Source organism: Egretta garzetta, unplaced genomic scaffold (assembly GCF_000687185.1).
Source record: "Egretta garzetta isolate BGI_Z169 unplaced genomic scaffold, ASM68718v1 scaffold161, whole genome shotgun sequence".
NCBI classification, from domain to species: Eukaryota; Metazoa; Chordata; class Aves; order Pelecaniformes; family Ardeidae; genus Egretta; species Egretta garzetta.
The window spans coordinates 6,231,392-6,249,113 of record NW_009258754.1 but is presented as its reverse complement, the minus strand read 5'-3'; the positions used below and the strand labels follow the sequence as shown (position 1 = coordinate 6,249,113).

At 42.4% G+C, this 17,722-nt stretch overlaps 1 protein-coding gene across 2 annotated transcripts; it reads right to left on the bottom strand.

Annotated features, from left to right (window-relative positions):
* Positions 1-1,822: 1,822 nt before the first annotated feature.
* PLEKHB2 (pleckstrin homology domain containing B2) lies at positions 1,823-17,626 on the bottom strand. 2 transcript variants are annotated; one of them, XM_009649161.2, is made up of 7 exons: positions 14,586-17,606; positions 13,818-13,970; positions 12,879-12,981; positions 11,908-11,947; positions 9,347-9,436; positions 8,093-8,207; positions 1,823-6,006 (listed from the first exon to the last, which is right to left on the bottom strand). In XM_009649161.2, the coding sequence occupies exons 1-7, from the start codon at positions 14,620-14,622 to the stop codon at positions 5,870-5,872; spliced, it is 675 nt and encodes a 224-aa protein (XP_009647456.1). In that variant the 5' UTR covers positions 14,623-17,606; the 3' UTR covers positions 1,823-5,869. The 2 variants fall into 2 exon arrangements, with proteins under 2 accessions (XP_009647456.1, XP_035744728.1); XM_035888835.1 differs by lacking the exons at positions 8,093-8,207; positions 9,347-9,436 and having other exon boundaries at positions 14,586-17,626.
* Positions 17,627-17,722: the final 96 nt, after the last annotated feature.

Sequence of the window (17,722 nt, the reverse complement as noted above, 5' to 3'; positions counted from 1 at the left end):
TGCCCTCCCGGCCGGGGGCACCCGGTGGGCCGGCTCCACTGACAGCAAGAGCAGCCCCTGCTTGGGGAGCCCCCAGGCCGGGCACGTTCATCTCGGCCCCTGCGCGCACCCAGCAGCTTCGGGTGCTTGTCAGGGGTCGTTCTGGGTCGCTCTCTTCCTGACTTTATCCATCATATCTAAAGACTCGCTACTTCGCAAATTTGCGTAGTTAACTTTGGTTCCTAAAGTACCTGGGGAATTGTGCCGTATCAGTATTGCATCCACCATATTCAGTCAGATTAAGCCCAGTATTGCCAGTCTGAAACTTTCAAAACTTGCCTTAAAAATCATCATCAAATGGATCTTAAGCTTTGAATTCTTAATGCAGATATATTTGGATTTTTTTATTTGCATTGTGAGCCTTGGAGCCTTTTAGAGATGCCTTGAAAACTCTGAAACCTAGTGAGATAACCTGTGGCAATCGGAAGACTCCCAAATCAGCGCATTAGTGCCGGTCTGTTGTTACAAGCTCTTATTTGTAGTTAGTAAGTGCTCACAACGTACTGGGGGAAACTCAGTTCCCCTGAAATGGAGGGAGCAGCAAATGTTCCATACTCACTTCAGTGCATTGTAGTGGAACTGAACAGGAGAGAGGGACAAATAAAGGTACTTTTAGGAATACAACCTAAGTTAATTACTGTTGTTGCATCTAGTGACCACCAACGGGACAGGGAATGTGGCAGGAGAAGGGAAAGCAGCAATAAAGGCAAAGCCCATTAGCTGTTGCCAGTTCAGGAGCCTGGCAGTTCAGGAAGATGTGGAGCTGCTAAGCCTTGAACAGCAGATTTAGTTCCCTAACTTCTGGTGCAGAAGTTTCAGTAAAGGTGGGCTGTCTGGTGGGCAGGGTTCAGTGTACGTAACGGTCTGCTTAGCCTAGTAAATCTGTCATAGGGAACTGATGACTGCATAGTGTGCTGGGGAGAAGAGCAACATGTACTTTAACTTGGTTGGTTGAAATAGCAGTTTTGTTTTCATTCCTCCCCCAGATTAGTGGCTAAAAAAAACATCACCCCTCTACAGTAAAAACAAAATGTGCATAAAGCAAGGATGACTGTTTATAAAACGTACTGTGGTCCTTCTGACAAATAGTTTAATTCCCAGCAAATGTATAAGATAGTCTGCCTTTAGGTGGTAGAGCTAGTTGTGGTCATTTAGTGTCTTTGTCTAAGTAAACTTATTGATTGTACCCAGCTCCACTGAAGCAATTCATAAACAGAAAATACCAATACAGCAACCAGTAGCACTTTGCCCAGAGCACCATCTGTGCTCCAAGCTGCTTACTCTAATACTAAACAGTACAAATCTGTTGATTTGATAACACAATGTCGAATGGTAAATCTGGATCAGTGTTGCATATATCCAAGATTAAGCATTTCTGAGTCAAAGCCTTCAACTCCATTAAAAAAGAAATAGGCCCTAATTCTAATCTTGGTACAGTAGTGTTAGTGCTGAGTTACTTTGCTGATTTCACAGACATGACATCATCTTTATTTAATGGTAACTGAGATGACTGAGGTGTGTCAGCCTGAGCTCTAACTCCCAAAAGCCACAGTAGTCTTAGTTCATTTTTCTACCAAGTAAAGCCAGCCTTGTAATTGCTTAGGAAAGACTGGAGGTGCACGGAATTCATCATGGCACTGTTTCCTTGCAAAGGAAACCTCTTGTAAGCAGACTACGTGTCTGAAAAACATACACCTGTCTGTAGACTAACTAAATGAGAAACGTTGAACAAAGACTACTAAACACATCAAGACAAAACAATTACACTTAAATATGAATTTTATTGCTAAGGCTATTTTGCTATAAATTAATAATGAGAATGAGGACATATAGTAAAACAGCAATTAAGATAAAGAGTGCACAAGAACATGAAGGATCAGGGAGGGGGGAAACATTTGCTGCACGCTACCCTCCATGACTTACATGTACCTATCTTAGTCATATCATGAGGAGGAGAAGCCACACACAATTTGAAGAACATGGGTGTGAATCTTCTTTTACTTGACTTGCTTAGCTGGTTCCATCACCTATTGAATCTTCACCGAAGAACAAACAAAAGGAAGCCAGTATTGTGTGACATTTAGGGTAGCTCCATCTAGACACAGCTCAGAATGTGCTTCAGCACTAGAAAAGATGTGTCTTTGCCAAAAGTCAGTGCAGTTGCTCTGAACATTAACACTTTCTATCCTTTCCTCCCTAGTTCATAAGCCTTTACCCACTCAATAGAAGAGGCTGGCTCCCTAGCCCCCCACGTTTTAAGCAAAAGAAACCAACAGCTATATTTTCATAGGTAACTAAGAACTTGGGAGGGGGCCCTGGTTCACCCCTTCAATTACCAGGCCAAGCATTCTCACCCCACTCTCTGGATGCCTGGCTCCATCCAGCTGTCTACAACTGAGAATCCCAAAGTAACTAGTCACAGATGAACACACAGACTCATGGCTTCTGTCAGCACTGCCGTTTAATTCTGAACAGACTGTAACTGCTACACAACAGATTTGGTCATCCTTAACTGACAGTGTGCACTGCAGAAAACAGTGGCACTGTAGTGGCTGTGGACCTCCCATAGCTTTAGGGAGCTCAAGTGTTGGGCCCTGGGCAGGGAAGTGTGTGCTTGGGTGCTATGCAGGTGTAATTGAAATCACAGCATCATGAATAGCACCATTTGGAAACAAACACCTGTTTAGGACTATCATTTCAATCTGTTTTGAAAATGCTCTTGCCATACCCACTACCTCTTCGCATCACTGTGGTATTGCCTATCTGCAGAAGCTGGCATGGCAGTCCCTCCAAGCCCTGAAATCGACTCTGGCCCTGCTCCTTCAGCTCACATCAGCATCTACACAAATGGCAGATATATGAAGTACTGGACTGGGCAGAGAAAGGCTGTATAGTCATGACTATGTATCCAGCCAGATATTATTACAGGTATGACCAAATCTCCACTCTGTTCCTTCGAAAGAAATCTCTGAGCTTTAACCAGTGAATTCAAGGGGCAATCCCCATGCTGCTGCTCTGTGCACCAAGACATTTCCACTTCTATTTCTGCAGTGAGATCAGGAAGGCTACAAGCACCTGCAATAAGATAACTACTCTCTTGATTTTATGCTCTAGCAGTTTTGTACATTTGCTTTCTAGCTTCTAAATGTCTATGCTACTAGGATAAAAAAGTAGCTCATGATTTTTCTATAAAAGCAGCCTATTGTTACCAAGATAGAACTAGAATCTTCTGCTTCAATTTGTAAATTTCTTTCCCCTTGAGAAGGGCTAAGGTTATTTTTTTTTTAACAGAGACTTATTTAAATTTGAACTTTTAAAAAGATCATTTCTTGCTTTGAATTCAACCCAGGAGTGTTTTGCAATCAACAGTCTTTATCTTGCATACTTCACTTGAAGAAACTGGGGATCTAGATACAGTTATCTCCTGACAGCACAAGACAGGTTCCCCTGCTGTGATCAACAGCTCTGACACAAAAAGCCCCCCAAAAACCACACAATAAAACTCTGAACTTAAAATAAATTATGAGCTGATTCACCTCATATTATTCTTTCACAATCATTATGAAATTTTAAAGAAATCACAATGATGTTCAATTGTTTTATTCTCCCCCACCCCTTACAAGCTAAATATCACATAGGGAGAAGAGGAAATGGAGGCATTCTGCAGAACTAGTTATATTGCAAAGCGCAAACTGAACAGCAGTGTAGGCCTGTAATCAGCTTCAAGGTTATTTCAAGGCTTAAAAAGGGTAGAAATGTTTGTTCACTTAAGTTCCAGATAGTCACCATCTCTTTCTGACCTTGGGGGTACCAGGCCTCTAAGAGAACTTCAGTAGTGTACTCCAATTCCTTTTGGTTTGGACTAGCATTATGAAACTTTAGCTACAGTCTTCTTTTGAACCTCCAGCAAGTCTTTTCAGTACATACCACTGGCAGAACACATACAGCTTGTATTAATCTGTGAAAGGACATGCATGCACATTGATGTACCGCTCCAAACCAAAGTTTCTTGAAAGAAGTTTACATTCTCTGGATAGGCCTGCTTTTAGTAACACAGCCAAGATTACATCTGTCTGTTTCCTTCTGATGATTTCAGTTTGTTGGGTCAGTCCTAAGAGTCGTGAAAGCTTAGTGCTTCCCCGGCTGCTACCCAAACTCTTGTCCACAACCTCTGTTGCTTAAATACGTAGTATAGAGCCAACACAGCTTTAGGATGAAATTAAAAAGGTTGGGGCTTGATCTAAATTTATATGGGTGCAAGTTCTCATCTATTTTCATCTTTCCTGACATACCTGAAACCCCATGAACCTTAAGGAAATCAACTGACTTCTGAATCAAAGCGTAAGACTTAACGTATTAAAACAGTATGAATACAGGAAGCTGAAAGTAGAATTATAAAAATAAGTCCTCTCACTATAAAGAACTCAACTTAGGCACCCTGCCTCTTTTACCTGAATAAAAAAGCATGTGCATTTCTTCAGAGCTTTCTTTCCCCTGCCAAGCACAGCTCAGCGTGGATTATAACAGGATAAGGTAACAGGCCACATAACACACATAACAGTTGTACTCCAGGTTACAATCCATAGCGCAGCAGCCTGCAGGAGCACATTGTAGAAGGAACCAGACATACAAGCATAAGCCAGCCAGGTTCCTTGGAGTGTTTTCCTTAACAAGTCATGGAGGGAAACAAAGATGTGCTTGAATGCGAAAGGAAGGGTGCATAAAACAAACCCAGGCTCAGCTGTGCTTAAAACTAGTTGCAAATAATTAACCTGGTTCAGGAAACCTTGGAGGCTAAGAGGCAGACATTCTATGCTAGCCATGGCAAGGCAACTGATATCAAAGTGCCTGTGTGCAAGGTCTACTTGTGCTGTTTGTCTCTCCCTTCTTGACTATTACTGCCTGCAGAGGGGTTCTGGTAAGCTCAACAGGGTAAGGGTTGTTCAAGTTACTTTTCCTCCTGCAGACTCTGCAGAGCAATAGCAGTAATGAGCAGAGACACTAGACAATGGCCTCTTCATCTGCAATGCAGTTGGTACAGTGTCTGAGGCGACTGTCCTACAGATGAGGAAGATCACTTGCAAAGCTAAAGATCCATTACTTCCATCTGGCCAGAGTGGAGTGATTCAGGATAGAGAGGGAGATGGAACAACAAACATCGGTCTTCCTTGCCACTGGTCATTCACATTTCTGGGAGAATAAAAGAACTGAGGAGTGCTGCCGCTTCTTAGTGGTTTGCTTATACGTTATCAAAGACAACTTCACCTGGATGGTGTGAGAGACAGGTATAGGATTCCATCTGAGAAAACACACTACCATCTGCAGGCAAGTTTGAAAACAAAAAAATCCTCAAACATGGCACACTACCTAATGCCAAGGAGTTTCTGCTGAGCTGTATGTTTGTCCAGGGAACGTTCAAAAACCAGTAGAACACACATACTAATGCAGGGCTCCTGTAAACCTCCTATTTGGACCAGATTTTAGACCATCCCAAAAAAACATTTTTTCTATGGCATTTACAGTAACAGTCTGTTCATAAAGCTGGTGACTGCTACCATGTTACAGTGGTGCTCATATTGATCTGTACCAGTACAAATCCCTGTAACTCCAAGCATCAGAGCAGAATTCAAAAGCAGCACATGCCATCTCCAACCACTTAACTAAATGGTGCCTTTAAACTCTCCTTAGGACAGTTAAGAATCAGTTATTAAGATATCACTACTGAAAAAATAACTATTGCATTTCTTAAAGTTTAACAGTAGACAACATTGCCAATATATTATTGCACAAATAAAGGTTTTTGGAACTACAAAGATAAGGAACAGGTAATCTAGAAGACCCAGAATAATGATCCCAGAGCCATTCCGGTCGCTGCTCCAGCAAGCATCCCCAGTGCAAGATCTCCATCGCTGTCACGGTAACGCTCTCGAATGATGACATGGTTTGCAGGGGGTTGGCCATAAGGTCCTAGGTAATAAGAGATTGTTAGGAGGAGGTCGAAAGAAATGTACATCTTAATACATGCATTGTGATTTCAAAACAGACCCTTTCTTTCACCCTCTTCCTTCCATTGAACGCTAAGATGATGTTAGCTACAATGGTAGAATACATCTCTGCTTTGGATTCAGCCTCCACATTTATTAAATAAATCCAGAGGCCTAGCAACACTTCTAGCCTCGTAAGAGTGCAATATCTGCGAGAAAAGCTCATCGCAAACGTAAAACTGAACGTTGTTCTGCATTTGTATTAGCAAAGAACCTATGAACTACTTATCAAACACTTAGTGGTTTTAATGCAAGAAATTAGTCTAAAAATTGATTCAACCTTGAAGTTAAGGAAAACAGTGTAGTTCCCTCCCAAAAAAATCTTTGGCAGCTCTTAAGCCAATGGTTTGGCAGAAACTGTGTATCAGTTATTTACTCTACAATTGCTGCCTACTATTTCAATTCAGCCTTCAATCCTGGACTGAGCTGTTGTGTGGCGACAGCTGCTATGTTTCTTTCCAGATGAAGACTGGCCCAGTAGTAAGGAATTAACCTGAGACTCGAGAAACCACCAATTGACCCTTGCTTGCAACAGACTTGAACAAGCTCTACCTGTCATGTTTTGCAAACATAATGGTATTGCTTTCCCTTCCAGACATTTCAGGAAGATTAAGTATTCGTGAAGGTATTGCAGTGTTTTTTGTAACAGATACTGAAGCAATCCAACTAATACAACTGGAAAAAGCTCTGACTGACTCTCAACGATGCATGACTGAGAATCTAATGAGAAGGATTATGTCAATTCAGAGAATGAGCAATGAAGCCAAATGTACAGGGGTTAAGTTAGTTAGTTGCTAGGGGTGGACTTGACCCCTAAGATTTAGTTGCAGTAAACCCTAGTGAAGGAAAACATTGAGGCTTGGTTACTATGCCCAACCTATAACTAGTATCTTAACACACCCGACTTTCAAAATGTTTAGGAGAGTTACTGTTTAAAGCTGCATTTCTATCGTACAGGTTTCTGAGGCTTGATGTCCAAGGCCTGCTGGAGTTTTTAAAAATGGTTCTTGGGACTTTCAACAAGCTGCTGCTTTTCAACTGCTGAGAACCAACAGAACCCACCTGTCTCTGTATAGATCTGATATGTATGTTAGGACTTCACTAACTTAAATGAGGAAAACTTTAAAAGCGTTAGGCTGATGCACCTCCCTTGTAACAAAAAATGGAAAAGACAAATAACCTGACAAATGTCAAATGGAAAAAAAAAAAATCTCCTTCAAACCGAAAAAATTTCTGAATAGAGATTCCTGTTTGCAGAGCCAGATCATAAACAATTAGTATGTTAAATCTTCTGATTTGTATTACCCATACTACTCTGAAGCCCCAGTTCTGTTGGATTTGGGCTCTCTATGCAAAGCTAATCCTAAATTACAGTGACTAAGCTTAAAAGCATACCCTAAAATTTTAGTCTCTTTCCTCTTTTATTGGGGTTGAAAGCTATACAAACCTGAACAGAGCAAAAGACGACTTCACAAGGCTGACTGTACTGCCTTACAGCAATTCCAGCATGCAGGGAAGGAACCAGTTACCACCATGCTTTGGGAGTGGTTTTACCTTTGAAACTTGCATTTAATTCTAAGGTCAGAGCTGAACATCAGTGTTGAAAGAATTAAGCTAGGTGTAAGAGCAACAGCTGGATCAAAAGCTCCATCAGTGCCTAATATGGAGTACTGAATCAATCTTGTTCTGGTTCTTCTATCTTTCCTTAGAAAACATGCTGCCTACTGTAGTTAAGAGTTCTGTGTGCTTCAAAAAGAATTTATGAAGTAATTTAAATATGCTGTGATCACACTGGGAAGGTTAAATCACTTAACACAAATTTCACTGCACTTGCTCTGTTGTGAAAGGGTAAGGGAACTTGGTTCCAGTTACAAGTGAGGTTTCTTTCCATCACTCTGTTGTGCAGGAGTGGCGGGTGGTAAAGGACGGTGATTAATAAAATGAAAGCCAGAAAAACTGACTCAAATAGCTTCTATAGGAAGGTGAAGGATATGGTTGATACTGATTACCTTGGTATGGATACTGATAAGGAACAGCATAAGCTTGTCCATTGGAGGCATAAAAGACTTGAGGACCAGTAGGGGGATATGCACCATTGTACTGATCGTAGCCATAGCCGTAAACCTGGTGAAATTAAAAATGTGCATTACCAGAAGTATTCTTTGCTATGTATCCAACTATGCACTTTGTTCAATTGTCCTTCATTTCTAATGCTGTTAAAGTTTCCCTAAAATATCCAGCCTGTACTGATATAGTCTGTCTATTCCCTGGAAAGGATTTAGAACAGCTACTTGAAAAATTATATGCTCCTAAGCAGCATTCGCTCTCTACCCTTCCTGGCTGGTGAATGGCAGAGGCAGGGCCTGGATCATCAGGCAGAGCCACAGCAGCCTTAGCAGCTTCTCCTCTCTGCCCTCACACCCACAGTGTTTCTCTGGAGCGCTCAGAAGTGCCAGGTAGGCAGCAGCTGATCCCAAGAAACTCCAACCAACTTTCCTCCAGCACACTGCAAGTGAATGTCGGGTTCAGGACAATACTTTGTAGCCGTATGTTTTCAAAGCAATTTTGTTCTCCAAAAGAGGAGGCTCCTGCTTGCCCTGATACAGCTGCCAGTATCACATCCAGTTCTTAACAACTACTTGTAACAGCGAGGGGCTGGAGCAGAGCACCGATAGTGCAACAAGTAATACCATCCCAAACTATCCCTTTGTGTATCGCTGCCGCGAGTCAGAACATCCAGAAATCCACAATGTATACTGGTTTGGCCCCCATGCTGCTCCTTCTCCACTGCAAAAGAACTGTGCATCCAGAAGCTAGTTATTGTGTTGCTGTAACGTCTTGGATACAACAAACCTTACGTGTTAAAAGTGACAGCTCCAGTCATTAAATCCTATTTTTAAAACTCCTGATTTTATACCCTTCCAGTGCTTACACTGGAAAGTGTAGTTACACCTCCTTATGTTAAAAGCTGACTAAATAATTTCTGCCCTGTCTTTAAGAAACTTTATTTTCCAAGTTCACTTAGCAGCCATACCTTTATATACCTCCCAACCAAATCTGCCTCATCCCTTTCAAAGGAAATCCATCTCAAATAGGAGTGACAGTAGATTTTTAGCGCCTTCCTCTCAACTCTCCTTTTGTACAAATCTTAAAGCTGGATCTAACTGTGAAACGTGGCGCTTTGGGAGTACAGTTCGGGTGCTTGAAGGGTGGCCACTTCTGCTACCTCACTTATTTTAATGCTTCCCGACTGCAACTCTTACCTCAGGTGATGGTGTGGCATAAGCTGTATAGGGAGGAGGGGCTGAGGAAATGGCTGTCTCATCATACATCACATCAGATCCCACGTAGCCCTAAGCACCATGGAAGGGTAGCAGTTATCACCTTTTCCTACAGATAGCCCGTCAGAGTAGTGCAAGGAGTAAAACTTAATGACCCCAAAGAAAGAGTAACCGGCTGAATGTTAAGAAAGCAGTGAGTACCTTACAAAGCACTGGAAAAAGAAACTACTTGGAGAGCAGACCTAGAAGAACACAAATGCCTGATCAACCACAGGGAGGAGCCATAAAATTTCTTACCTGTGCGTGCACACACGCATATGTGTGCATGCAAGCACACCAACTCCTTCCCTCATTTCATAGCCTCAGTTTTAGAAGTTACCCTCTTGTTCATCCTCTATTTTCAGATTTAAAAAGTCTTCACAGCTAAGCTAGCTGCTTCCTGGCACCCTACAGTGGTATCACCAAGTTCTGCAAGAGCAGATAAAGAAAACAAATGCAGTAGCCAAAAGTGGCACTTGAACATTTTAGTAGAACACTGTGACAGTTCTTAGCTACCTCTCATTTTCTGGCTGTAAGGAGACTTAGAAAAAAAATGCAGTAAGAGAGGTTTAAATGTAGGGATTTAAGATGTTTGGTTGTTTTTATGGAATTACTTTGCAAATGCCACCTATAATTCTGGTCCTTTTTGCAGGCAGCCATGAGGCAAAGGTGGTAACTTACTTGACTCCATCCACAAGGAGCTCTCAAAGATAATTAAGGTTTATTACAGTAGCCTTGTATTCTTTCCCCTCAGGTCAGAAATCTACAGTGATACTCTTAGTCAGTGCCCTATCCCCCCCCCCCAAAAAGCTGCTTTTTTTTTTTTTTTTTTTAATTTACAAGTGAACATTTTAATAGCTGAATAGAGAATGTTCCTATTGTCTCTTGTATCTGGACTGTAGAAAGACTTTTGAGGGCATACTATGGCCATACCTCAGATCAAACTTGTGGTGGAGAGTCTAAGGATTGCTTGAAATACACTGTTGAAAGCACTGTATGAAGAGGCAAGTGTATCTACCACCTGAGAAAAAGTCCAGCAAATGCTCACATCTTAGCAACAAATGTATTCTGTTTTGCTACAGGGAACTTTGTACAGCCCTATGACACAAGCCTGCAAACATCTGTAAATGACACTTCTCAAAGCTAAGGTGATCGCCCTGCTACTCAAGTAAAATTATGAGGCACTGCTGGATGCTCGGTATTTTTGAAAGCTGTGTCAGACACCTACAGATGGCCTCAAAGCTGGTTACCCGGTTAGTTCAAGTCTTTGTTGGAGACTTTTAATAGGTTTGGGAAGCGCTAATTTATGATGCTACTTGAGCAGAGAGCTACCTGCCCTACTTTGAGTAGCAGGGGTCTGCCTTGGCTGACAAGGGTGATGGCAAGTTTTGGATGCCTTCTAGCAGGGCTTGCAGCTGAGTGTGAGAGACATGAAAAGCAGCAGCTCCTAACTCCTGAAATCAGGAGTCACCAACTCACACATAAGCAAGATAAAGGCCCTAAAACTAGAGCAGATAGACCATGAACATCGTGTCCTCTGTGTGAGGACAATTCCTTCGCTTCTCATCTAACACCATGAAGCAGCATAGCATAGCTGCAGTCAGAGGCAATCATGTCCAGGGTAGTTTTGCTATGACCTGTTTGCTTTGGGTAGCTAGAGATCTAAGTTATATCATATGACAGATGCCTCAGTACAGTGGCAATGTTAATTTGACCATTAAAAACTGAGATAAGCTTCTACAAAACCCAGCATTTCCCCATGAAACAGAAACATCTCCGGTTGGTTCAGTCTAGCTATCTAAGGAAATCTAGTGCTGAAGAGTACTCTGGAAGGCAGTCTGGAGGAAAAACAAATTAACAATACCCACAAGTGGATGGATGTGGTTCCCCAAAGATCCAGTTCTCTAGAGAACTCCAAGACTCATAGAGAGACATTTGTGATTCCTGACCTCTTCATTCTCCACAGCTAGCATGCCAATGCAGAGGTAATATACTCCTCCTTGGCATGCCTGCATTCCCCTCCAAGCACCTCTTGCTCCTCCCCTAGTCTCTGCCAAGAAGCATCCCACAATGTAATGGATCTACGTTAACAAACAGCTGCTTTGCAGTAATCTTTCTTTAGCGCTGCACCTGGTAGGCAACAAGCACCAGGAATGGAAAGTACATTTTTACTGGTTGCAGAAGATTTACTTTTTGTCCACAGCCTCAGTGCCCACTTCCCTTATAGACCAGCTTCCCAAACATTCATTTCCACCCAGAGAAATCGTTCCCTGAAATCATTCACTTCCACCCAGCATGGATTTGTCTGGACTTGGCTGCAAGGATGACATGTGCTTGTGATCCAGAGGATCATTCTTCTCCCCACCCACAAGCCTTACCATCACACTTATGACCCTGTTTTTCTCTAGCAGAGGAGGAAGTGATTTCAGAAGTAAACTGCTGGAGCACACGTAAGACTGATGTGCTGCTTCTCTATCAGTATAAAGTCTAGGCAGTACACTTACTGTGTTTGTTCTGGCATCCTGAAGAGCAATTTTCCATGCCCTGCAAAAAAAATCCCCCGTTGTTTAGTGGGACACTGATAAAAATTAACTCCACTTTTTCGTCTTAGGACTATGAAAAAAAAACAGGTTAGCAACTAGAGGTACTGCAGGAGCAGAGTTTAAGATACTGCATGTGTCAAAGCCTAATGTTACACTAAAATTAATGCACAAAGGTGTTACACCAAGATTGAGAAATCATTACTTTCTTTGCAGAGCTGAGAAGGAATGAGGAGGAACACAAGACAGAACAGATGGAGTTTTGAAGGTCCTCACGGCAAGCACAACAGCCAGGTAATATGTGCCATGCTCAGGATAAAGAAATAAGAAGGGGCGCACCAGAGAAGTTATGTCTCTTGCCTTAACAGTTGCATCTGTGCTGACTAGAGTGTGTCTCTTGATGCTATTACAGTCTGAACAGAAGGTACACAGACTTCATGCAGATACTCCCGTGCTGTATGGCTGGGAGCATGCTCAAAGTACCATACATACTTGGCAAATGCTGATGATGATCTAACTCTATGTAACTAAGCTCGGTTGAGAGTTCACAATAATAGAGAGTATTATTGCTTTCACTACTGATTGGGACATCCTTGGGTGTTGCACAGTCAGGTACTATTTGAAGAATGGGAAAAGTGGAAAAATCAAATCTGTTCAGCAAGTCTTGCATTAACCATATTAATAAAGATTTTTTTACTCCTCCTCACCCTTCAGTGTTTTAAGTGACTTAACTTGCAGTTAGTTTGCATGAGCTAGGCAACTTCTTCTAGGAGAGCTATATTTTTTGTCACTGAAAGCCTGCTTTTACTTGCTTGATAACTTTCTTAAAATGTGTCTCTGAAAGTCCAAATGAGAGAAAATAAGTGGGCAGAGGGAGAAAAAAGAAAGATGAAAGAGGAAGACGCAGCAAAACCAAGGTTCTCCGGCAGACTTACAGGCAGTCATCTGCACTCTCTGCACAGAGGTTGACTGTCTTCCCATCACGGCAAACAATCTGCAGTAAACAGTCTCTCTGCTTCCCCTCTGGAGGCTGGAAATCTGAGTCAGAAAAAAAGAGATGAGTTATGAAATATCTACAACCAGAATTTCATTATGTCATTTACAAGAAGGGAGACAGTTTATGCAAAAGTCTGGACAAAATAAACTAGGGCCAGTTGTAGCTGCTTTCCATGGCATCAGAACAAATTACAGACGGAAAGAACCCGTACTTGCTCTTTAGAGCATCCTGAACATAAGTAGCTCTGAACATCATTCCTAAGAAATGCGGGTGTCTTACAGCAGAATCATAGAATCCTAGGTTGGAAGGGACCTCAATGATCATCTAGTCCAAGCTTTCTAGGTGAGAGCACAAAAGAACCAATCCACATTTAGCAGCTGCAACACTAGTGTCCTTCACTTGTGTCAGCATCAAGTAGAAGACTAACAAATGCTAGAAGTGAACTTAGTAATACTTGAAAAATACCTGCTGAGGTTTTCCATTGCTAGTACTGCCTTCTCACTGCAGCCAGCATTACAGTTACACCAGTAACACTCTATAATCAGCCACCCAAGTTGGCGGTGAACATCCCATTCTCGTGTTGATGCCTGCTGCTTGCATATATGGTATGCTGTCCTGACGGAGTTTTAAAAGGAAGTATCAAACCCTAACCTAATCTATCACATGGTGATACCACGCCCTGGGTATCTATAAGGAAATTTAGTAGTTGGTTGGGCTGGGTTGTTTTTCAAAAGGGATGAGGGGGTGGTGGTTTAACAACAGTGAAGTTGCACACTTCTTGGACATGTTTGCTTCTGCAGTAGTGTTGTAAATGGTATGCTGGGCAGGCACTGAAGTTGTAAAGAATCTCCGAAACTCCTGAAGGTTTCATTATTACCTCGACATTCATTCCCCACTCTGAGGTTAATGCAATGGATTCGCATGTGGATTTTATCTTCTATATCATGGCGATTTTGATCATCATAGAATATTAAGCGTCCATCCGACCACAGGTCAAACCAGTTCTTCTTCCAACGTCGTAAAATAGTACCTTAAAAATCAGACAGTCACTTTTGAAGGGCACATATTGGGAAGTATTTGTGTCCTAGAGTTAATAAAAAACAAACCAAGAAATCCTTCACAGTTACCCCAGACATTCTGAGGTGCCAAGCAAAATCCTGTACTACATCCCCACTTGAGAACATTACAGAATTGAGTTCCATATTTTATCTAGTATTCAAAGTCACAACTGAGTTTATTTTAAGTGCATAGCCTGGCGCTTTAGTTCTAACTTGCTGCAAGTAGAAGCAGAGGGCATGACTAATTGAAAACATTAATGTAAGGTGTCAGGTAAAGCTCCCAAGTCTCCACTTGCATAGCACTAATTACAGAGCAGCATCGTAAGCTGAGTGCCAGTCAGACACCTCAGATATGGTATATCCTGTTTCCCACTGGTATACCCAAAAGCTCACGTGGAAATGTTGTCATCACAGGTCATTTTGTGAAGTGTCCTAAAGGTAAAAAAAAAAAAACCACCAACCAAAACCAACCCACAGAGCTAGAGACTTGTTTTAAGAAGGACCTGGGATTTACTAAGTTGCTCTGATGTTTTTTAAAGAAGTTAGACACAGTGGGGAGAAAAGGATGTAAAAGGCCCATGACTTACTTTGCCGGAGCAGCCATCCGCTCTTCACAAATGCCATCGTTGCTTATTCTGGTGCACAGAAGAGGAAGGTGGGGGGGAGAAAAGCAGTTTCAGTATTCCACAATAATACATTAGAAAGAGGCATCTCCAGGTATAATATCATACATTATAGCCATAGGTACCCAGCTAGTATTGCAGAGAGACAAGGTGGTAGATCTCAGCTGAAGACACTCAGTAAGGCACAACTACTATTCCAGGACTTAACAAATGGAACAAATGTGCAATTGTAGCAATCCAATGTGACTGTCAAGAGACCACTTTTAGGTTTAATTGGGAAACGCACAGGCTTACAGCTACCACTCTTGCAACATGGGGAAGGGACAGACTGGAGTGACTGCTTCCTGACTCACCACCAGTTCCTTTCAAAGTTGTTCTCCTGACATACATGTGCTTCCTGTATTCTGCCGTCTAAAGTTACTAAGCTCCCTCACTTCTTCCTCATCTCCCTTTTTCTATACTTCCTCTTCTGTTTTTTTCATTCACTGGCTCAAAGTCCAGCGGAAACAAAAGCTGAAACAGTTTAATCTTAAACAGGAAGGAGAAAGCTGTTTTTATGACTTGTATTTCTTCCAAATTGTCACTAGCTCCCCCCTGCAAGATTAATTGAAATAAGTTAAGCCCATAAAGTGAGATTCTCGTTTCTCCTCAGCTTTTAAATGAAGCTTGAAATGGCATGGGAAGGACTCTGCATTAAATTCACGTTGTCACACATGACATTAAGCACTTGGCCACTGCACTCTGGTTTATGAGCATGCTAAAGAAGAGAGATCAAGCATAGGATGTGTTGGAGGATGAGTTTTTGTTTTATGCTAATGGTGTTCTGACTATTTTTCCAAAATGGATTAATAAAAACATAACTATCTGGATGCCACTGAACTAGAAAAGCAAGAACAGAAGCATTTTAAGCCTCCCTTGAGAAGGCTGCCTTTTTTAGAAATTATTTGTGGGGCTTGTAAGCCAATATGAGAGACAGATACTTAAACCTACCAGATAACATTCTACTTGTAGCAGCAGCAGCAGGAGGGGGGGGGAAGGTGGCATAGTAGATTTGATAGACAGAGGAACTCCTCCCACTCAAGGAAAGTGTTTAAAGCTGGGGGGGAGGGAGGAAGAGAAGAGACTTTTGTTATCTTCTAGTAAAATATAAAGTTAGTAAGCACCCACTTATTTTCTCATAGATGTATATATGCCATCTGTTTGATATTACTTGTAGCTCTGTACAGCAAATTCTGTATCACACAAGTAAAGACTATAGCCAGCAGGATTTCATATTGAAGGAATGCCACATCCAGCACAGACTCAGGTGTGATGGTGAGAGCCACCTGCAGGCAAAGTCCAAGATAAACCTCTTACTCTTGGCTTTTGTACCAGCTCACTGGGAAAACAAACATTTAGCTGACAGCCCATTGAAAGGGAGTGTCAAACTCCTATCCTGCTTTAATCCTGGTCACCAGGTCCTGCTCTGAGGTATAAGCATGCTGTTGTCACCTGTCTACAGAGGGAGAGCTTCAGAAATAGAGGCCAGTTTATTCTTCCAAAGTAGCAAAGCGGTACCAAGGACCCGAGCCTCATTCTCCTGCCACCCCAGTATGTGCTCCTTTCCCCCTAGATTGTCCTTTACAAGGAAATAGTTTTCTTGCTCTTCGGTTTCACTGGAATGGGTCTCTCCAATGGTGCTTCCATGTCTTCTAGTTTGCCCACTAAGGTGAAATCACTATATATTTCTAGAGACCTTTGAGTAGTCTAAGAGCCAGTAAAGCCCTGCATGAACTTCAGTTCTGTTGCAAGTGCTAGATTAGGCCACTGAGTATTGCTGCCTTTAAACCTACTCTCTTACACAACAGCATAATTAGATTCAACCTAGAGACATAAAGGGGAAGAAATGAAGAAGGAAACATTTATCTTGGAGAATTAAGCTTTGCCTGTCGTTACAGAACGCCTCACAACCAAAGTCTGCCATTACAGAAATGTCTCACTGCTATCTAGGCCTACAACAGCGAAACAGGCTTTGGTGGCCATACAGCACCTTGCACGTAAGCTCAGATGCAGCAACTACGTTTTCCCAACACAGAATTTAATTACCCAAAATTTCAGCTCTGCATAGAGAGCAAGGAATCACAAAGAGCAATCTGTCAGCACTGAAGTAGGAGGTGCAAAAACAAACAGATATTCTTCCCTGGCCCTTTTTAAGCACAAGCACTCACTTGAAGCCCAGTGCAGTATTCACAATCAACCCACATTACATTTAAAAAGAGTATTTGCAGAGCTAGAATATAGCCTGGCAAGATCAGCTGCAACTGAGTATTATTTGCTTGGTAAACTAGCTGAGTGCAAACCAACATGGAAAATGGGATTTAAACAAAGATATCAAAGATCAGTTTATCACCAATCTCAATAAAAGTTCCTTGGTGACTGAAATCTAAAAGCAGTAGCACCCTAAACTGAACACAAGTTAAGAGTCAATGCAGCAAAGGGGTGGCACTATTCCCTCCTGCTCCCCAGAGCAGCAGTTTTCTTTTTTTGCACAGAATATGATGTGGAATATCCGACAGTCTATTCCAGTTCACTTCTTGTTCTCAAACCCAGCTGGCTGGTAGGAAAAGCAAACTTCGGAACAAATTGTTTCTACTTGCAGCTTGTAATTACTAGAGCAATTTTGATTAATGCAGTCAAACTAGCAATGGACCCGATTCTGCAATCGGTGTAGATGGACGGGGCCCAGCCACACAGGGCCGCTACCGAGCGGAGTCCCAGGCCACCAGCGGTGGCCACTGACACCTCACTGTCACTCCATTCCCAAAACTTCGGGTAGAGAACTACAGAGAGCTGAGAGTGTTCAAATGTGACCCTATCTGCCCCCCTCCCCCTTAAAACAAAGCAAGTTTTCTATTTTGGGAACTTTCTGACTCCACAACTAGCTACACGCAGGCCTTTTTTCCACGAAGCTGCCTTTGGTTTAGCCAACGCCCGAGAGAGGTGGCTCTCGGTTCAAGGCCTGCTCATCCGTGAGCGTGTCCGTGTTCAGGCACAGGCGGTTTGGAGAGGCACCATCCCACCGGGGCAGCTCCCCCCGCGGCCTCCCGGCGGCAAGCAGGCCC